We start from the raw sequence: 22,549 nt of genomic DNA, 5'->3' as shown, positions 1-22,549 counted from the left end.
GTGGAAGTGGATGGGGCTTCTGGAGATTTTGCTCCTGAGGGACCCTGAGCCACTGTGGAGCAACCAATTACAAATACAGCAGCCTGTGCTTCTCCAGCAGCCCTCTCTCGCTGTGTCTTCTATAAGACTCCATGAGAGACTATGTAGGGAGACAGCAATTGGCCAGGTGGTGGTGATCAAACTCTCTTGCCCCACTCCACTCACATCCTACAGCTGGGATCATTTGTGGCGCTGAGCATGTGCATCGTGGTGTGATATATATAAGCAGCACCTGAAACGCTCTTGGAGCGGTGAGTCAAGGTGGTGGCGTTGTTTGTGTCAGCCGTTAGAGAATAAAGCATGTCTGCCTTGCTGCTGTGAATAATGTTTGCAGTTCCTACTGTTCCTCACACCTTCTTTCAGCCTGCCAGCTAGAGCCTTGCCTACCCTGGGTTTAGCAAACAGTGAGATACAGCAAGACAGACCATATCAGGTGTTTGCTGTTGGTGTGGCTGTAAAGAGGAGCCCAGATCAGGGCCAGGCACTGCAGACCAAAGACAAATACTGCTCTCAAGAAGGCCAGGCTACAAAGAGACAGCTGGAAATAGTCACAAATCAGTAGGCAAAGCCCCAAGACAGATGAAAGGAGGAACAGGCAGATTGGGCAGATCCTCGGAAGCCCCAATAGCATGCAGTGCTGGAACTAGTCTTTACCATTTAGGATGCTTGAAATGGGGCTTTCATAAATGCAGATCCATGAGTCCCAGCCCCAAATACTCTGATTTAGGAGTCAGGGAACTCACAGGTTTAATGGGTTCAGGGTGATTCTGACTTAGGTGGATCTATTTTAGAAGCCTGGAGACTCAGACTGCTGTGGGGAGGGGAGCGATGGGCTGATGGTCATCAGCCAGGGAAGGTTACCATGGAAGGTTTGGAGTCCCAGTATATTTCCTAGTGGTTCTGGTGGGTCTGGATATGCAGTGTTCAAGTAGTATAGATGGGAAAGGAAAAGTGAGGCTAAAAGGCAGTTGTGCTCAACAGATGTCCCAAGATACATGTAAAAGGACAACACTGTCCCAAATGTTCTCTAGGAGTGAAGGTCCTGGTACCTTCCAGAGGAGACTCAGTGACACCTGATCTTTCAGTCACTTCTCTAGAACAGATTAATTCTTCCTTCATGCCCCTCCTTCTTGGTATCTAACAGTTCAGTGCTCAGCTTTCATCAACTCTGCATTGGCACCATCTTCCCAACTGCAGCACAAACATGAGGCCCGCTGTCTTCCAAATTCAATCCTGCCACACTCTTAGAACCACTAGCTGCTGCTCTTCAAGCTACAAGAAAGACTCACACAGGGTATGAATCTTGGAGATATTAATTTTTTAAACTGCTTGGAGAGTTTCAGGACAAGGAATAGAAAAATCTCATCCAGACCAGGTGAGGTCAAAACTTGCTGGTGGTTAAGACCCCACATTTCCATTGCAGGGGCCACAGGTTCAATGCCTGCTCTGGGAACTAAGATCCCACGTGCCCCATGGTGCAGCCAAAATAAAACAAAAACCTTGCTGGATGTCAAACTCCAATGATGATACCTTACTCCTCCCCTCCCCACCTCCACTACTCTATTGGTGATTTTTCTTCTAGATGGGGAAAAAGTGGAAACAGTGACAGATTTTTTCTTGGGCTCCAAAATCACCACAGACCATGACTGTGGCTGTGAAATTAAAAGATGCTTGCTTCTTGGAAGAAAAGCTATGACAAACCTAGATAGCATATTAAAACTCAGAGATATCACTTTGCCAACAAAGGTCTGTATAGTCAAAGCTATGGTTTTTCCAGCAGTCATATACGGACGTGAGAGCTGGACCATAGAGAAAGCTGAGCACTGAAGAACTGATGCTTTTGAACTGTGGTGTTGGAGAAGACTCTTGACCACCTGATGTGAAGAATCATTTCATTGGAAAAGACCCTGATGCTGGGAAAGATTAAAGGCAGGAGGAGAAGAGGGTAGCAGAGGATGAGACAGTTGGATGGATTCACTGACTCGTGTTCAATGAACATAAGCAAGCCCCAGGAGACAGTGAAGGACGGGGAAGCCTGGTATGCTGTTGTCCATGGGGTGGCAAAGAGTTGGACATGACTTAGCAACTGAACAACAAAGAAACAGTTGGGAAGGATGCCCACTGCTTCTGCTAGTTAGCAGGCAGAACATGGAGCCACAAAGTAGAAAGTAAGATTAAAGGTGGAGGAAACTGAGGTCACTGACAGTCCAAACTGCTAACAGACTGGAAATGCAAGATGAAAGACAAGTGCTAGTTACATGGATGGCAGGAGAGAGAACACAAGTACTTAGGGAAGAAAGTAGGGTGGCAGGCACTGAGTTCAGGGCTGGAGGAGATGGGAGCAGCTGGAGGCAAAGACTGGTCAGGTGGGCTACGGAGAGGATGGAAGGTGGATGAGCTTAGTTCTGTACCTTCGTTAGCATTTACTCGAGGTAAGGGGACTTCCCTGGTAATGCATTGTTAAGACTCCATGCACCCAATGCAGAGGATGTGGATTTGATTCCTGGTCAGGGAACTAAGATCCCACATGCCGTACAGCAGCTAACCCTGCAAGTTCTGAAGCCTGTGTGCCACAACTAGAGTCTGTGCACCACAACAAAAGATCCCACTTGACGCAACGCAGATCTCATGTGCTTAAGACCTAATGCAGACGAGTAAATAAAATAAGAATGAAAGTTAAGCTTACTCTGCCAGCTAAAGAACAGTGACCAGCTGAGGTGATTGCTGAAGCAAAGGAAATACAGGATGGGTAGTAGAAAGTGGTGATAAATGCCAGCTACAACCACACAACTGGTCACAGAAATGAGGACTAAAATTGTTATAAGTATTTCCTTATTTTGTTATACATATGTTTGTGTGTTATATATACATAAATTAGCAAATGTCTTTTTTATTTCCTTTCTTCTTCTCTTATCATATAAGATAAGCTGTACTGACTTTATATCAGAACTTCAGTATTTCTAGGGCTTCCTAGGTGGCACTAGTGATAAAGAACCTGCCTGCCAATGCAGGAAAGATTTAAGAGATGTGGGTTCAATCCCTGGGTCAGGAAGATTCCCTGGAGGAGGGCATGGCAACCCACTGCAGTATTCCTGCCTGCAGAATCCCATGGACCGAGGATCCTGGAGGGCAACAGTTCATAGTTTGGCAAAGAGTTGGACATGATTGAAGCAAATTAGCATAAGCAAAAAAATGTAAGGGGTGGTGAATGGGGTTTTTCCCTTGGGATTTAGCACTTTTCCTTTCTCCAGACATCCCACACTCTAAGGCAGCAGAAAGCTAGTGAGAAATAACTGAGACAGCATGGCCATGGGAGGCACTCAACTTCTAAGTGAAGAGTGAAAGGGGCTTACTGAGTAGAAGGCACTGGGGCAGGCTTTGCATGGGGGCTGAACCAAGCACTCCTGAAGCAGTGCTTCTCTAAACATGGGTGGCTCATCTGCACTACCACCTCCCTGCAGGTTTTTGGACAAATGTCTTCCTGATCCTACACATGATGTATTCAGAATCTCTAGGTAGACCTTCAAATCAGCTCCATCAGCAAGCAACCTGGGTGACTTTTAAACAGTCAACTTGAAAAGATCCATTGATCGAGATTTCCCTGGCAGTCCAGTGGTTAAGAATCTGTACTTCCACTGCAGGTTCTAACCCTGGTAGGGGAACTAAGATCCCACATGCTGTGCAGCGTGGCCAAAAAACCCCCCAAAAACAAAAAAATTAAAACAATTAAACAAAAAATTAAAAAATTAAACCCCCCCAAAACAAAAAGACTGTTTACAGTGTCTTTTGGGGAGAGAGGCCTGCACTGTACTCTGCTGCTATCTTAGTTGAGTTAGTGAGTCATTTCAGTTTGCTCACCCTGCTGCAGGATTTGAAGGGGATGGGGAAGAGGTCATTGCAAGCAATGGTTCCAAACTTCAGCTGTGTGTCAGAATCACATGGATATCTTTTATTTTTGTATTGAACTGAAGATTTACAGTATTGGGTCAGTTTGAAGTGTGCAGCTTTGAACTCTTTTCCATTATAGGTTATTACAAAATACTGACATATGATATATAGTTCTGTGTGCTATACAGTAAACCCTTGTTACTTATTTTATAATATAGTAGTGTGTATCTTCCAGTATTCTTGCCTGGAAAAGCCTGGTAGGCTGCAGTCCATGGGGTCGCAAAGAGTCAGACATGACTGAGTGGCTTCACTTTCACTTTTCACTTTCATGCATTGGAGAAGGAAATGGCAACCCACTCCAGTGTTCTTGCCTGGAGAATCCCAGGGATGGCAGAGCCTGGTGGGCTGCCGTCTATGGGGTCGCACAGAGTCGGACACGACTGAAGCGACTTAGCAGCAGCAGCAGCAGCAGCAGTGTGTATCTATTAATCCCATAGTCCTAATTTATCCCTCCCCTTTCCCTTTCCATTTTGGAAACTATGAGTTTGCTTTCTATTTCTGTGAGTCTGCTTCTGTTTTGTAAAATAAGTTGACTTGTATTATATTTTTTAACTTCCACATATAAGTGATGTGATACATGTCTTTCTCTGCCTGACTTACTTCACTTAGTATGATAATTTCTAGGTCCATCCACATTGCTGCAAATAGCAATATTTTCATTCTGTTTTATGACTAATATCCCATTGTATGTACATATACCACATCGTCTTTATCCATCACATGAATCATAAATATCTTTTACAAGTTGCTTTGGCCATAACCCAGAGCAATTAAATCAAAACCTCCCATTTGAGATCCAGATATCCCTGATAGCTCAGTTGGTGAGGAATCCACCTGCAATGCAAAAGACCCTGGTTCGATTCCTGAGTCAGGATGAACCCCTGGAGAGGGGAAAGGCTACCCACTCCAGTATTCTGGCTGGAGAATTCCATGGACTGTATAGTCCATGGGGTCGCAAAGGGTCAGACACAACTGAGAGACTTTCACTAAAAGCATTTAAGGCTTGTGAGTGACTGTAATGGGCAACCAAATAGGAGCACCATTGCACCAAAAGAGATCTTAACCCTTTTTGTACCACGTATGCCCTCTCAAAATGTTTGAAATACGTTGAAAATACATAATATTGGGACTTCCCTGGTAGTCCAATGGTTAAGACTCCATGCTCCCAATGCAAGGGACGTGAGACTGATCCCTGATTAAGGAACTAAGATCCTGCATGCCACATGGTGCACCCTCCATGTACAAAGGAAAGCTATTATATTAATGCATGGTTATCAAAAATTAAAACAAATTTTATTTAGGTGGGCCATTTTTGTATGTCTAAATGGTCTTAAAACCATTAGTAATTCTATGTGGTTCAGCCAAATAGTAACACATACTTGTTCAGTCGCTAAGCCATGTCTGATTCTTTTCTGACCCCATGGACTGTAGCCCTCCAAGGTCCTCTGTCCATGGGATTTCTCAGGCAGGCAAGGATACTGGAATGGGTTTCCATTTTCTTCTCCAGGAGATTTTCCCAACCAAGGGATTAAGCCCACATCTCTTGCATTGGCAGGCAGATTCTTTACCATTAAGCCACCAGGGAAGCCCAATATGTACTTATTAGATAGTAAATAAAAAAGATATAACAGTAAGCCTAATAAATGACATAATTTCAAAGAAGTTACAAACACTATTTCAAGGTATCTGCAACAAGTGCAAGTAATCTGTAAGTGGCTGTGATTTCTGTTGGTGATTTGAATACTACTGTGATTCATAATTTCCAGAGAGCAGAGGCATCTGCTGGGAGCTTATTATGAACACAAACCAGATAGGCTGTATCTCTGGGGTCCATCAGAGCAGCAGCCAGCTCCATTCCCTCTTCATCTCCAGGTAAAAGAATTCGTTCTTCAATCAGAAATAATTTGATAAGTGGAAAGGATCTCAAATTAAAAATAATCAATAAACATTCTAGCTTTCCATCTTTTGGGGCCATTTCTATTTCTCCCATGAATTTCTGTCCACATTCCTGTCAAAATGTTATGTCTCTCTTTAGTAGCTCTTTATATATTAGAGATGTTAATCTCTCTTTTGGTCAAAAATTAACAAAATTTACCAATTTGTTATCTGTTTTATACATGGGTGTCTTTGATAAAGAGATTATATTCAAAAATCAATCTTTGCAATTTCTTTAGAAAGATCTTTACCTTATCAGTTGAAGGTGAATATATACCTTGGTTTACATGCTTACTTTCAACTCCTTACTCTTCATTTTGAAATGTAAGTAAAGAGGTTTATTTATTTTCTAAATAGTAAACCAATTATTTTAACATTCACTATGGTAAGAAATACCAGGAAAGATAAAAGCAGCCTCTGACAACTTGAAACTGACCTGACACCATCAGCCAGCTTAGGACTAGACCTTGATGTTCTTCTGTTGAACATAAACACAGAACATCAACATCAGACAAAGCCGACTGATACTGAAATAAAGGAAGAAAAAAGCAAGATACTTACACCACCTTCTAGGACACCCATCCCTCCAACCTCCCACCCCAACCCAAACACACACACATTTCAACACTTGTGCTGACAAAACCTGTTTACAGCCCAAGTGTAGGGGAAGCAGGGTCCAGTTGTTGCTCTGTCTGTCCCAGGACCCTGCTCACCTTACCCTCAGGCCCTCCTGAAGTTCAACTTTTGGTGCTGATGTCTTACCTTGACCAGAGAGAATGGGGCCATAGTTAGAGCTTCCAATCCAGCATGTAAGCGTCTTAGAAGTCATCACTCCATCCCAACAAATAAAAAAGCAGAACAAACTGAAAAATCAACAGTTCCTCTTAGATCTATCAGAGAAGTGAGGTTGTTACTGAAAGCTTGGCCTCTCTGTACTCTGGTGCTGAATCAAATCCCAGGGAAAGAGTTTTGGGTGAAGCAGAAAAGGATAACCCTATTGCTTTGCCAGGCTAAGACAGATACACTGTGCTTCCAGAGAACTTGATGAGGGTTTTATAACAGTAGGTCAGAGGTGGGGTCTCTGACAAGATTAGGGCATGAGCAGGGCTTTCACTACTTAGTCTCATCTCAGGTCTCCTAATCTTCTCTAGTCCCTTTAATCTTGCATCAGGTGATTTCTTGACTCAGTCACTCAGTCTGACTCTTTGCGACCCCCTGCAGCACGCCAGGCCTCCCTGTCCATCACCAACTCCCAGAGACTACCCAAACTCATGTCCATTGAGTCAGTGAGGCCATCTAACCACCTCATCCTCTGTCATCTCCTTTTCCTCCTGCCCTCAATCTTACCCAGCATCAGGGTCTTTTCAAATGAGTCAGCTCTTTGCATCAGGTGGCCAAAGCATTGGAGTTTCAACTTCAACATCAGTCCTTCCAATGAACACCCAAGACTGATCTTCAGGTTGGACTGGTTGGATCTCCTTGCAGTCCAAGGGACTCTCAAGAGTTTTCTCTAACACCGCAGTTCAAAAGCATCAACTCTTCGGTGCTCAGCTTTCTTTAGAGTCCAACTCTCACATCCATACATGACCACTGGAAAAACAAAGCCTTGACTAGATGGACCTTGGTTGGCAAAGTAATGTCTCTGCTTTTCAACATGCTGTCTAGGTTGGTCATAACTTTCCTTCCAAGGAGTAAGCATCTTTTAATTTCATGGCTGCAATCACCATCTGCAGTGATTTTGGAGCCCAAAAAAATAAAGTCAGCCACTGTTTCCCCATCTATTTCCCATGAAGTGATGGGAAGGGTTGCCATGATCTTAGTTTCTGAATGTTGAGCTTTAAGCCAACTTTTTCACTCTCCTCTTTCACTTTCATCAAGAGGCTTTTTAGTTCCTCTTCACTTTCTGCCATAAGTGTGGTGTCATCTGCATATCTGAAGTTATTGATATTTCTCCCAGAAATCTTGATTCCAGCTTGTGCTTCCTCCAACTCAGTGTTTCTCAAGCAGGGTGACAATATACAGCCTTGATGTACACCTTTCCCTATTTGGAACCAGTCTGTTGTTCCATGTCCAGTTCTAACTGTTGCTTCCTGACCTGAATACAGGTTTCTCAAGAGGCAGGTTAGGTGGTCTGGTATTCTCATCTCTTGAAGAATTTTCCACAGTTTATTGTGATCCACACAGTCAAAGGCTTTGGCATAGTCAATAAAGCAGAAATAGATATATTTCTGGAACTCTCTTGCTTTTTCAATGATCCAGTGGATGTTGGCAATTTGATCTCTGGTTCCTCTGCCTTTTCTAAAACCAGCTTGACCATCTGAAAGATCACGGTTCACGTATTGCTGAAGCCTGGCTTGGAGAATTTTGAGCATTACTTTACTGGTGTGTGAGATGAGTACAATTGTGTGGTAGTTTGAGCATTCTTTGGCATTGCCTTTCTTTGGGATTGGAGTGAAAACTGACCTTGTCTAGTCCTGTGGCCACTGCTGAGTTTTCCAAATTTCCTGACATATTGAGTGCAGCACTTTCACAGCATCATCTTTTAGGATTTGAAATAGCTCAACTGGGATTCCATTACCTCCATTAGCTTTGCTCATAGTGAACAAAGGCCCTCTTGACTTCACATTCCAGGATGTCTGGCTCTAGGTGAGTGATCACACCATCATGGTTAACTGGGTCAGGAAGATCTTTTTTGTACAATTATTCTGTGTATTCTTGCCACCTCTTCTTAATATTTTCTAATATCTTCCGTTTCTGTCAAGTCCATACTTTTTTGTCCTTTATTGAGCTCAACTTCGCATGAAATGTTCCCTCTTATCTCTAATTTTCTTGAGATCTCTAGTCTTTCCTATTCTATTGTTTTTCTCTATTTCTTTGCACTGATCACCGAGGAAGGCTTTCTTATCTCTCCTTGCTATTCTTTGGAACTCTGCATTCAAGTGGCTATATCTTTCCTTTACTCCTTTGCTTTTGGCTTCTCTTCTTTTCACAGCTATTTGTAAGGCCTCCTCAGACAGCCATTTTACTTTTTTGCATTTCTTTTTCTTGGGGATGGTCTTGATCCTTGTCTCCTGTACAGTGTCATGAACCTCTGTCCCTAGTTCATCAGGCCCTCTGTCTATCAGATCTAGAAATCAGATTGATTATATTCTTTGCAGCCAAAGATGGAGAAGCTCTATACAGTCAGCAAAAACAAGACTGGGAGCTGACTGTGGCTCAGATCATGAACTCCTTATTGCCAAATTCAGATTTAAATTGAAGGAAGTGGGGAAAACCACTAAGCCATTCAGGTATGACCTAAATCAAATCCCTTATGACTATACAGTCGAAGTGAGAAGTAGATTTAAGGGACTAGATTTCTTGACTGCTCCTCTCTTATTAACAACGGTTTGAATCCCTTTGGAACTCAGGGAAGGATATAATGGCTGGAGTCTTGCCTACAAGAAATGGACGACAGAAAGGCTTCCATGTCTGGGAACCCCATAGGCCCCTGCTTGGCTTCAAAGTCACAGGGCAAACCACTGCCCCTCCTTCCCCCACAACTGGAGAGACAGGCAGATTCAGAGAATCACAGCTTAAGTCAAAAACCTCCTCACAAACAGAAAACTTCTTAGGCACTAGTGATAGGCCAGGAAATCCTGAGCTGTAATTGACAAATTGCTGGGGGCTCAGTGTCATAACGGAGAAGGCAATGGCAAGCCACTCCAGTACTCTTGCCTAGAAAAATCCCATGGATGGAGGAGCCTGGTAGGCTGCAGTCCGTGGGGTTGCTAGGGGTCAGACACGACTGAGCAACTTCACTTTCACTTTCACACATTGGAGAAGGAAATGGCAACCCACTCCAGTGTTCTTGCCTGGAGAATCCCAGGGACGGGGGAGCCTGGTGGTCTTCCATCTATGGGGTCACACAGAGTAGGACACGACTGAAGTGACTTAGCAGCAGCAGCAGCAGCAGTGTCATAAAGTCTGGAAGTTAAAAACTCCAGGGGCTCTAGTCATCAGTGGTCCCCACATTTTGTGAGTTTTATCTTTAGGAGCTCTAACCAGATTCTCACATTGAAAATCCAAGAAAAAGTAATTAAATTGAAATACACTGTAGCAGTCTGTTGTTCAGAAGGCTGCCCTGTGATAGCTTATGATTTCCAAAGAAGAAGATTTAGCTTCTGGATCAGGAATCAAGCTTGATCACTCAGGAGCTTTTGTATAGCAGAGTTTTATTAAAGTGAGAAGAGATAGAGAAAGCTTCTGACATAGACATCAAAAGGGGGACAGAGAGTGTACCACTGGCTAGTCTTAGCAAGGGAGCTATATACCTTTTAAATTGGCTATTACAATAAATCAAAAGAATGTCTCAAGGTTGAAAAGATCTTACTAGAGTCACTCTGCAATTTACATTTTAAGATGACAGGATTAGAACTAACAATAGATTTTACCAGACCCACTCCCATAATGTACATTTTAAGATGACAGGATTAGTCTGAAGGTTCTCAAGAAGGAGAAACATGTCCTCAAGCAGGATACATTGTTGTTATAAACAGAGTTTAAGAAAAAACATATCCTTGAGCAAGATGAGATGTTTTGTTGTGCAATCATCAGCTCTGGGCTTAAAGAAAAAATTTGTCCTTTTCTCCTCCTTGAGAACTCCAGACCCCTATCTCCTCTTTGAGAGCCCCAGACCCCTCTTTCCTCCTTGGGGACCCCAGACTTCTTATCAGCCTAGCTAAGAATTGACTCTCTCACCTGAAGAAAAATTTTACCACAGCCTCACCAACTTAGGAGAAGGGAACTACCCAATCCCATCCCTCTAGCCATCCAGCTTCAAGTGTGGGAAAAGCACTGAGAAACACTGGTAAAATACACAGCCCAGGGGCACAGGCTCTCTAAAATACTAGGACTTAATGATAGGATTATAAAATGCTTCTCCTCCCCAACTCTTTAACAGCAGTTCCTTTTACCCAGTATATCATGTGTGACTTTCAACAAAAATTTTCAAGGTGTACCAAATGTAAAATAGACAGTTTGAAGAGAGACAGCAAGGACCAGAATCAGACTCAGATATGGCAGGGACATTGGAATTTTCAGAGCAATTTAAAGCAACTATGATTAAGATGTTATGACTTCCCTGGTGGCCCCGTGATTAAGACTCTACACTGCCAAAGCAAGGGGCCCAGGTTGGATCCCGGATCAGGGAACTATATCCCACAAGCCACAACTAAGACCTGGAGTAGCTAAATAAATATATAAATAAAGTATGCTAAGGGCTCTAATGGAAAAAGTAGACAACATGTGAAAGCAAACAGGTGAGTAATATGTGAGCAGAGAGATGGAATTCTAAGAATTAAAAACAAATACCAGAGTTCAGAAACGCTAGCCGAAAGGAAGAATGCCTTTGATCAGCAGTCCCCAGCTTTTTGGTACTAGGGATGGTTATATGGAGGACAGTTTTCCTGTGCACAATGGGAGAGGGATGGTTTAAGAGCACACATCCTAGATTCCTTGCATGCACAGTTCACAGTGTGCTCACACGCCTATTGAAGGAGGAAACAGACAGAGCTGGACTCCGTCTTAGGCCAGGCTGTGAACATTAGGCTACATGCATGGTCACCCTCCCGATGGGCTCTGAACTTTGTGCCCAGTGTCTATAGAAATGGCATACCAATGGAAAACCAGACCCCCCAGATAAAAGAGCCTCAGGACTTGTATTTGGACTCTCCGTCTATATGCTAATTATTTCTGTAACAGAGCAAAGTCATAAATTCCATTATGTTTATTGGGATATAACCACAGGCCTATTGATAAATGTCCACTGTTTAACTATCTAGGCTTATGACACATGAATCATGGGTTACCTTTGATCCTATCTCTCTTTTACCTTGTCCAGACTAGTTTCAAGGAATTTGGGGGGGTGGGTTTGAGCAAGTACACTTAGGGTATATAAGGTTTTCACGAAAACTGGTTGGGGTCCTTGGCTAAGAGGAGACTCTGCTTTGGGCCCACTGGTGTAATAAACTGCACTCCACCATCTGCATTGTCCTTCTCAGTGAGTTTGTTTCCTGGAACGCGTGGCTACAACACTATGAGAATCTAATACTGCCACTGATCTGACAGGAGGCAGAGCTCAGGTGGTAGTGGGAGAGATAGGGAATGGCTGCAAATACAGATGAAACTTTACTTTCTTACCCACTGCTTACATCCTGCTGTGCAACCCAGTTCCTAACAGGCTATGGACCGGTACTGGTACATGGCCAGAGGGGTGGGGACCCCTGACTTTGGTCTCGTTACTAGAATACATACAGCTGAGGAAAGAATCTCTGCTCTTCAGTTCAGTTCAGTCGCTCAGTCGTGTCCAACTCTTTGTGACCCCATGAATCACAGCACGCCAGGCCTCCCTGTCCATCACCAACTCCCGGAGTTCACTCAAACTCATGTCCATCGAGTCGATGATGCCATCCAGCCATCTCATTCTCTGTCGTCCCTGTCTCCTCCCACCCCCAATCCCTCCCAGCATCAGACTCTTCCAGTGAGTCAACTCGTCGCATGAGGTGGCCAAAGTATTGCAGTTTCAGCTTTAGCATCAGTCCTTCCAATGAACACCCAGGATTGATCTCCTTTAGAATGGACTGGTTGGATCTCCTTGCAGTCCAAGGGACTTTCAAGAGTCTTCTCCAGCACCATAGTTCAAAAGCATCAATTCTTCAGCGATCAGCTTTCTTCACAGTCCAACTCTCACATCCATACGTGACCACGGGAAAAACCATAGCCTTGACTAGACAGACCTTGGTTGGCAAAGTAATGTCTCTGCTTAGGATATGACAATATTACTGAGTCCAGGCTCACTCTGCTTGCCACACAAGTCAATAGATCAGAGGTGAGGAGTTGAGGCAAGGAATATGACTTTATTTGGAAAGCTGGCTCACCAAGATGGCAGAGTAATGTCTCAAAATAGCCATCTTATAGGGGTCTGGATTCCAGTTTTTTTCACAGAACAGAAAGAGAGGAGGTGAGAAATAAATTAAAAAGGCCATTTACCTTACTAAATAGGAGTGGATATATTAATTTCTTATATTCTGCAGCCTTTCACAGGTGGACTTGGTCAGATTCTCTCTAACAAACGCACTTTAGTTGAACAGTCAGGTAGAGGCGCAGGGTTCCCTGAGGCAGGCCATTATATATGATTAAAATAACAAAAAGCAATGAAAAACAAAGATTAAATCCAAAGAAACAGATCCAACATGGAGTCAGAGTTGGCTCTTTCCTGCAAAATCAATAGAAACTTCAACAACTGTAAAGTAAACAAAAAAAGACAGTTAAAAAAAAAATAGACTAGTCATGCTCAAAATTCTCCAAGCCAGGCTTCAGCAATATGTGAACCGTGAACTTCCAGATGTTCAAGCAGGTTTTAGAAAAGGCAGAGGCACCAGAGATCAAATTGCCAACATTCGCTGGATCATGGAGAAAGCAAGAGAGTTTCAGAAAAACATCTATTTCTGCTTCATTGACGATGCCAAAGCCTTTGACTGTGTGGATCACAATAAACTCTGGAACGTTCTGAAAGAGATGGGAATCCCAGACCACCTGACCTGCCTCTTGAGAAACCTGTATGCAGGTCAGGAAGCAACAGTCAGAACGGGACATGGAACAACAGACTGGTTCCAAATAGGAAAAGGAGTATGTCAAGGTTGTATATTGTCACCCTGCTTATTTAACTTATATGCAAAGTACATCATGAGGAACGCTGGGCTGGAAGAAGCACAAGCTGGAATCAAGATTGCTGGGAGAAATATCAATAATCTCAGATATGAAGATGACACCACCCTTATGGCAGAAAGTGAAGAGGAACTCAAAGGCCTCTTGAGGAAAGTGAAAGAGGAGAGTGAAAAGGTTGGCTTGAAGCTCAACATTCAGAAAACAAAGATCATGGCATCTGGTCCCATCAATTTATGGGAAATAGATGGGGAAACAGTGTAAACAGTGTCAGACTTTATTTTGTGGGACTCCAAAATCACTGCAGATGCTGATTACAGCCAGGAAATTAAAAGACGCTTACTCCTTGGAAGGAAAGTTATGACCAACCTAGATTGCATATTAAAAAGCAGAGACATTACTTTGCCAACCAAGGTCTGTCTAGTCAAGGCTATGGTTTTTCCTGTGGTCATGTATGGATGTGAGAGTTGGACTGTGAAGAAGGCTGATCGCCGAAGAATTGATGCTTTTGAACTGTGGTGCTGGAGAAGACTCTTGAGAGTCCTTTGAACTGCAAGGAGATTCAACCAGTCCATTCTAAAGGAGATCAATCCTGGGTGTTCACTGGAAGGACTGATGCTAAAGCTGAAACTGCAATACTTTGGCCACCTCATGCGACGAGTTGACTCACTGGAAAAGAGTCTGATGCTGGGAGGGATTGGGGGTGGGAGGAGACAGGGACGACAGAGACTGAGATGGCTGGATGGCATCACCGACTCGATGGACATGAGTTTGAGTGAACTCCGGGAGTTGGTGATGGACAGGGAGGCAGTCGGACACGACTGAGCGACTGAACTGAACTGAACTGAACTGAAGAAATGTGAGATAATGAAAGAAGTTGTAACACACTCATAATGGAAATACAAAGAGAAGAAACACAAGAAACAACTGAAGCAATTAAGGCCAAGAATTTCCCCAAATTAAAAGGTCTGTATAGTCAAAGCTATGGTTTTTCCAGTAATCATGTATGAACATGAGAGTTGGACCAAAAAAGGCTGAACACCAAAGAAATGATGCTTTCAAACTGCAGTGTCGGAGAAGACTCTTGAGAGTCATTTGGATTGCAAGGAGATCAAACGAGTCAATCCTAAAGGAAATCAACCCTGAATAGTCAGTTGAAGGACTGTTGCTGAAACTCTAATACTTTGGCCACCTGATTCAAGGAACCGACAAAATGGAAAAGACCCTGATGCTGGAAAACACTGAAGGCAAAAGGTGAATGGGGTGGCAGAGAAGGAGATGGTTAGATAGCAACGTCAACTCCATTTACATAATTTCCCAAACTCCAAGAGATAGTGAGGGACACAGCAGCCTGTTGTGCTGTAGTCCATGGGGTCACAAAATGTTGGAAATGACTTAGCAACTGAACAACAATCAAAACAGGCAGAGATCAAGAAAGTTAAGGGAATACCAAGCAGGTGTCAACTACAAATTGGTGCTTGTCAAGAGTTTGCCATCTGCCTCTAGAGAGATTGAATCCTGTGCTGTTGCAGATGTTGACCTTCGACATGCCCTCAAGGCAGTTCAGGATGGTGAATGAGGCACTCTGTGCTCCAAGGAATGTGGTGAAACAGGTCTTTAGATATATGTTTTCAGGAACTGACTTCAAGATCCCAGTCCTTGCATCTCCTCATATCTCCGTTCCGTTCAGTCGCTCAGTCGTGTCCGACTCTGCGACCCCGTGGACTGTAGCCTACCAGGCTTCTCCGTCCGTGGGATTCTCCAGGGAAGAATACTGGAGTGGGTTACCATCTCCTTCTCCAGGGGATCTTCCCGACCAGGGATCGAACCCGGGTCTCCCGCATTGGAGGCAGACCACCAGGGGTGACATCAGCTCCTCCTGACTAGCAGAATACCTTTTGCAAAATGAGTGCTTGATTGTACTGGGCTCGCTCATCACCAAAATCGTATATATTGACCTTCCCCTACTACCTGTTTGGAGCAGTCTCTCAGAGCTATCTGAGATGCTGTCTTCCAGGCTGAAGTCTTCATTTTGCCCCAAATAAAATTTAACTTACAACTCTCACATTGTGCATCTTTTTAGTCAATACAGGAAAAATGCTTCCAAACCCACACATATGGATACCACATTCAACTGCAAAAATAAACAAATGAATAATTTTTAAAAAATCAAAGAGATAATGGGATCCAGGATTCTATTTGGAAAACATTAAGGAAATAAGATGAGGGATGTGTAGAAACCAAATTCTTACCACTGTACTGTCTTGTCAGTTCTCTACAGTCAAAACTGAGGTGAAACCAGACAACAAATATTAAGAAGTTTCCCCCTAATCCCTGGTACCTGGAAACCACCTGATACTTTCAGTTCAGTCGCTCAGTCGTGTCCAACTCTTTGCGACCCCATGAATCGCAGAACGCCCTGTCCATCACCAACTCCCGGAGCTCACTCAAACGCATGTCCATCGAGTCGGTGATGCCATCCAGCCATCTCATTCTCTGTCGTCCCCTTCTCCTCCCGCCCCCAATCCCTCCCAGAATCAGAGTCTTTTCCAATGAGTCAATTCTTCGCATGAGGTGGACAAAGTATTGGAGTTTCAGCTTTAGCATCAGTCCTTCCAATAAACACCCAGGACTGATCTCCTTTAGAATGGACTGGTTGGATCTCCTTGCAGTCCAAGGGACTCTCAAGAGTCTTCTTCAATACCACAGTTCAAAAGCATCAATTCTTCGGGGATCAGCTTTCTTCACAGTCTAATCTCCACCTAATCACCCATAAATAAACATCTAAGACTCTCTGTCCAAAAGAGTAACACCCTTCAGTGAAGCTGCAGTCTCAGTTCCAGTAGAGGTCAGCAGAGGTGGAAGAGGTGGAAGCCCCCAGGCACTCACACATGGACAAAGCTCAGGGCCCCAGGGAGGAGGAGGCAGAAACCCCAACCTGGATCTCCATCCCCCATCTCTGCCTTCCAGACTGAGTCAGAGGGCACCTCCTACTGGAGAATAGCCCAGCATGCCCTATGCCTGGCCCTGGTAGATGGAGATGTGTTTACCTGCTTTAGGATGGCAGGCAGCCCCCAGGGAACCAGTTGGTCTTTCAGGTACACTGCATCTTTAGCCCCAGATAGGGTTCACAGCCTTGTCATAGCAAAGGCACTTGTATAACTCAATGAAGCTATGAGTCATGCCATGTAAGGCCACCCAAAATGGGTGGATCACAGTGAACAGTTCTGGCAAATCATGGTCCAATGGAGGAGGGAATGGCAAACTACTCCAATATTCTTGGCTGGATAACCCCGTGGACAGTATGAAAAGGCAAAAATATATGATGCTGGAAGGTGAGCCCCCCCAGGTCAGAAGGTGTCCACTATGCTACTGAGGAAGAGCAGAGGGCAATTACTATTAGCTCCAGAGAGAATGCAGTAGCTGGGCCAAAGCAGAAAAGATGCTCAGTTGTGTAGTGTCTCGTGGTGAAAGTAAAGTCTAATGCTGTAAAGAACAATATTACATAGGAAACTGGAATATTTGGTCCATGAATCAAGGTAAATTGGATGTGGTCAAATAGCAGATGGCAAGATTGAACTTGACATCTTATCGGAATCAGTGAACTAAAAAGGACAGGAATGGGAGAATTTAACTCAGATGACCATTAAATCTACTACCGTGGACAAGAATCCCTTAGAAGAAATGGAGTAGCCCTCATAGAAAATGAAGTCTAAAATGCAGTGCTTGGGTGCAGTCTGAAAAACAACAGAATGATCTTGGTCTGTTTCCAAGGTAAACCATTCAACATCACAGTAATCGAACTATTCCCCAACCACTGATGCCAATGAAGCTGAAGTTGACTGGTTCTATGAAGAGAAAGATGTCCTTTCCATCATAGGAGATTGAAAGGCAAAGTAGGAAGTCAAGAGATTCTGGAATAACAGGCAAGTGTGGCCTTGGAGTACAGAATGAAGCAGGGCAAAGACTAAAAGAGTTCTGTCTAAAGAACACGCTGGTCATGGCAAACACTCTTCTTCAACACTCAAGAGACAATTCTACACATGGACATCAGCAAATGGTCAATATCAAAATCAGATTGATTATATTCTTTACAGCCAGAGATGGAGAGGTTGTATAGTCAATAAAAACAAAACCTGGAGCTGACTGTGGCTTAGATCAAGAGCTCCTTATTGCAAAAGTCAGACTTAAATTGAAGAAAGTAGGGAAAACCACTAGGCTATTCAGGTGTCACCTGAATCAGATCTCTTATGATTATACAGTAGAGGTGATGAATAGATTCAAGAGATTAGATCTGGTAGACAGAGTGCCTGAAGAACTATGGGCAGAGATTCATAACATTATACAGGAGGTGGTGACCAAAACTATCTCCAAGAAGAAGAAACACAAAAAGGTAAAATGGTTGTCTGAGGAGGCCTTACAAATAACTGAGGAAAGAAGAGAAGTGAAAGACAAGGGAGAAAGGGAAAGATATATCCAACTGAATACAGAGTTCCAGAGAATAGCAAGGAGAGATTAGAAGGCCTTCTTAAATGAACAATGCAAAGAAATAGAGGAAAACAATAGGATGGGAAAGACAGATCTCTTCAGGAAAACTGGAGATATCAAGGGAACATTCCATGCAAGGATGGGCATGATAAAGGACAGAGATGGTAGGGACCTAATAGAAGGAGAAGACATTAAGAAGAGATGGCAAGAATACCCAGAAGAACTATACAAAAAAGGTCTTCAGTTCAGTTCCGTTCAGTCGCTCAGTTGTGTCCGACTCTTTGCAACCCCATGAATCACAGCACGCCAGGCCTCCCTGTCCATCACCAACTCCTGGAGTTCACTCAAACTCATGTCCGTCTAGTCAGTGATGCCATCCAGCCATCTCATTCTCTGTCGTCCCCGTCTCCTCCCGCCCCTGATCCTTCCCAGCATCAGAGTCTTTTCCAGTGAGTCAACTCATCGCATGAGGTGGCCAAAGTATTGGAGTTTCAGCTTTAGCATCAGTCCTTCCAATGAACACCAGGACTGGAAAACCATGGTGCTGTGGTCACTCACCTAAAGCCAGACATCCTGGAGTGTGAAGTCAAGTGGGCCTGAGGAAGAATTACTTTGAACAAAGCTAGTGGAGGTGATGGAATCCCAGCTGAGGTTTTTAAAATCCTGAAATATTATGCTGTTAAAGTGCTTCATTTGATATGTCAGCAAATTTGGAAAAACAACAATGGACACAGAACTGGAAAGATCTGTTTTCATTCCAATCCCAAAGAAGGGCAATGCCAAAGAATGTTCAAACTACTGAACAATTGAGCTCATTTCACATGCAAGCAAGATTATGCTCAAAATCCTAGGCTTCAGCAATGTCTGAATGGAGAACTTCCAGATGTATAAGCTGAGTTTCAAAGAGGCAGAGCAGCCAGATATCAAATTGCCAACATTCGTTGGATCATGAAGGAAGCAAGGGAGTTCCAGGAAAACATCAACTTCTGTTTCACTGATTACACTAAAGCCTTTGACTATGTGGATCACACACAACAAACTGTGGAAAATTCTTAAAGAGATGGGAATATCAGACCACCTTACCTGTCTCCTGAGAAACCTGTATGTGGGTTAAGAAGCATCAGTTATAACATTACATGGAACAAATGAGTGGTTCCAAATTAGGAAAGGAGTACAACACAGTATATTGTCACCCTGCTTATTTAACGTCTATGCAGAGTACATCATGCGAAATGCTGGCTGGATGAAGCCCAAGCTGGAGTCAAGATTGCCAGGAGAATTATCAACAACCTCAGATATGCAAACAATACCACTTTAATGGCTGAAAGTGAAGAGGAACCAAAGAATCTCTTGATGAAGGTGAAAGAGAAGAGTGAAAAAGCTGGCTTAAAACTCAACATTCAAAAAACTAATATCATGGCATCTGGTCTCATCACTTAATGGCAAATAGGAGGGGAAGAAGTGGAAGCAGTGACAAATTTTATTTTTTGGGCTCCAAAGTTATTGTAGATGGTGACTGCAGCCATGAAATTAAAAGATACTTGCTCCTTGGAAGAAAAATTATGACAAAACTAGACAGAGTACTAAAACGTAGAGACATTACTTTGCTGACAAAGGTCTGTATAGTTAAAGCTATGGTTTCTCCAGTAGTCATGTAAGAATGTGAGAGTTGGATCATAGAGAAAGTTGAGTGCTGAAAAGTTCATGCAATTGAATTGTAGTGCTGGAGAAGACTCTTGAGAGTCCCTTGGACAGCAAGGAGATCCAACCAGTGGATCCTAAAGGAAATCAACCCTGAATAATCATTAGAAGGACTGTTGCTAGAGCTATAATACTTTGGCCAGTAGATCCCCAAATAACCTGACTGAAAGGAACCTTTGTGTCTTCTGTTTCATCTGCAGTGTTATACTGACAGACAGACTATAAAAATGTTCTGGCTGTTTTTGAGATTTGATACTTTGGCATATTTAATGTCCAATTTCAAGAAGGCACAAAACTCTTTACATTGCTTACTAACATAAGATAGACTGAAATGGAGTTTGTATTATAATAAGTAACTAGTAGTTAGTGTCAGAAAACATTGGACTTTACCGGTAGCTATGATGGTACAGATGATAAGAAATAACATTGTCCAGGTTGCTCAGCTCCTACCTGTCAGACTCTACCTCTGACCTATGTACAAAATTTCAGTGGACAGTGTGTTCTAAATTGGTTCTCACTCCTTGCTCACTTTTAGCATGCAGATCAGAAGAAAGACTGTCCCTGGCAATTCTGGGGAAAAGGTAAAAATGTATTTATGAGCCTTCACAGGATGGAAATAGGAGTGTTCATGGAGAAAAGACTCATTGTGAAACTGATAACTACCATGTTTCCTTGACATCTTCCATCCAAATGCTTTCAGATTACTCAGCTCGTAGCCTCACCCCAACCAGCCTGAAGGGGCTTTTGAGTACAGAGGAGGATGTGCCACAAGTGAATCTGAGCTTGCAGAAGAAGGAGCAGAACAAGAGAGGAAGCCTCAGAAGGGTGGGCATGTCTACCCTCTCCATGTCCCCAGGACCTTCTTAAAGGCCCTCATTACCTCCCTGTTCCTCAGGCTGTAAATGAGTGGGTTGAGCATTGGAGCAATGATGGTATAGAAGGTGGAGATGGCTCTGTCTTCTGCTGGCGTCCTAGCAGAAGCTTTCTGCATGTAGTTAAATAGGCCACCCCCATAGTAAAGACCCACCACAGTCAGGTGCGAAGAGCAAGTAGTCAGAGCCTTCTGTTTCCCCTCAGTGGAGGGCATGTTGATCACAGCCATGAGGATCCGGGCGTAGGAAGCCACAATGACCCCCAGGGGCAGCATCATCATGATCACACAGCAAGCATAGATGAGGTCCTGAAAAAGCGAGGTGTCTGCACAAGAGAGCCTCAATAGGGTGGGGACCTCACAGAAAAAGTGGTCCACCTGGAGAGAGCCACAGTAGGGGAAGCTGAAGACCATGCCCACATAAATTACACTGTCAGTCACTCCAACCATCCAGGATGCCAAGGACATCAGGCAGCAGGCCTTCCAGTTCATGAGCACAGGGTACCGCAGGGGGTGACACACGGCCACATACCTGTCATAGGCCATGACTGCCAGGAGGAAGCACTCAGCACTTCCTACCATGACCACTAAGAAGACCTGAGTGGCACAGCCACCCCAAGAGATGAGCTTATTTCCTGAGAGGAAGTTGGCTGCCATCTTGGGCACCACTGTGCCCATCATGGTCAGGTTCATGATGGAGACCTGACTAAGAAAAAAGTACATGGGAGTGTGCAGGCGCCTGTCAGCTTGTATGAGCAGGAGGAAGAGGATATTTCCAGTCAGAGAAGTAGCAGAGGCCAGAAGGACAAGGGAAAAAAGGAAGAAGTCATATGGTGAGTAGCTGAACAAACCCAAAAGGATGAAATCTGACAGGGTATGGTTCCATACATCCATGGCCTTGAGCCTAAGAACAAAATAAATGAGCAAACATAAGAACAAAATGACTAACCTGGCATTTCCATTGTACAAGGAAAATAACCTCCTCTGGTTTCTTTTAAAGGACAGTGCTCAACCCTCTGTCCTCTGTCTTAGCCCCATCCTTTCCTCCTGCAGTGAAAATCCATCTCCTCTCCATTGTCCTCAGGGTTTGAGTTTATTTCTCTTGAAAGACTAGGGAGCAGGCCCCCAGAGGGGGAAAGTCAGAGAATGCAAGGGAGACAGAGAAGGACTTATAATTAGCAAGTGAATACCTAGAGATTTAGGGAAAGAGAATATAGATTTAAGAAGATATAGGGGAATAAAATTTGTCACCCCAAAATGTCATTTTGGCATTTAGATTATTTCAAGCTGAAAACAATCAAGACCTAAAAGACTAAAGAAGCTTTAACTTTCCCCCTAAGTGCCTAAAATAATTTCAATAAAAGACTCATCCCAGAATAGATCTATCATCAGAGAGATCTGCAAAGAACATGGATTTAGAGTGTATGTGTGGGAGAAACCGTGAGCAGAGTGCTCTGTCCCAGCATGGCCCAGCAAACATTTATTTACCAAATTTTGGTTTTTCATCCCCATGTCCATGGCTTTCCTCCCCTTTGAAGTCCCTAACTACTACCCTCAACATCCTATTTTGTTGTGAAAGCTGAAGATGGTATTTAAAATGAGAGTTTTAGCCCTTTTGGTGAGTTAGTCAGTTTTCCTGGGTCTCTCTCAGGTATGCATGTTCTTAAACCTTTATTTGATTTTCTCCTGTGGATCTGTCTCATGTCAATTTAGTTCCTAGACCAGCCAGAAACTAGACAGGTGGAAGAAAATTTCTTCTTCTCTGATTTGGAGAAGTGAGTATTGGGGATAGAGAGAAAGAGAGAAGGATGTGGGAAAGGGGTGACAGCTGTAAATATAATTTATATTTATAAATTGAAAATA

At 43.5% G+C, this 22,549-nt stretch overlaps 1 protein-coding gene across 1 annotated transcript; it reads right to left on the bottom strand.

The window, feature by feature from the left end:
- Positions 1 to 20,650: 20,650 nt before the first annotated feature.
- LOC129558887 (olfactory receptor 2M3-like) lies at positions 20,651 to 21,580 on the bottom strand. Its single transcript, XM_055430309.2, has one exon. The coding sequence runs from the start codon at positions 21,578 to 21,580 to the stop codon at positions 20,651 to 20,653; it is 930 nt and encodes a 309-aa protein (XP_055286284.2).
- Between the last annotated feature and the right edge of the window lie 969 nt (positions 21,581 to 22,549).

The sequence above is a fragment of the Moschus berezovskii genome, chromosome 8, assembly GCF_049115385.1.
Source record: "Moschus berezovskii isolate FMDL1 chromosome 8, NW_MosBer_1.0, whole genome shotgun sequence".
In the NCBI taxonomy this organism is placed as follows: domain Eukaryota; kingdom Metazoa; phylum Chordata; class Mammalia; order Artiodactyla; family Moschidae; genus Moschus; species Moschus berezovskii.
This window is presented reverse-complemented; position numbering and strand designations above follow the sequence as displayed.

Excerpts from the sequence above, each read along its gene's own strand:
- LOC129558887 (XM_055430309.2), bottom strand. The coding sequence starts at position 21,580 with ATGGATGTATGGAACCATACCCTGTCAGATTTCATCCTTTTGGGTTTG.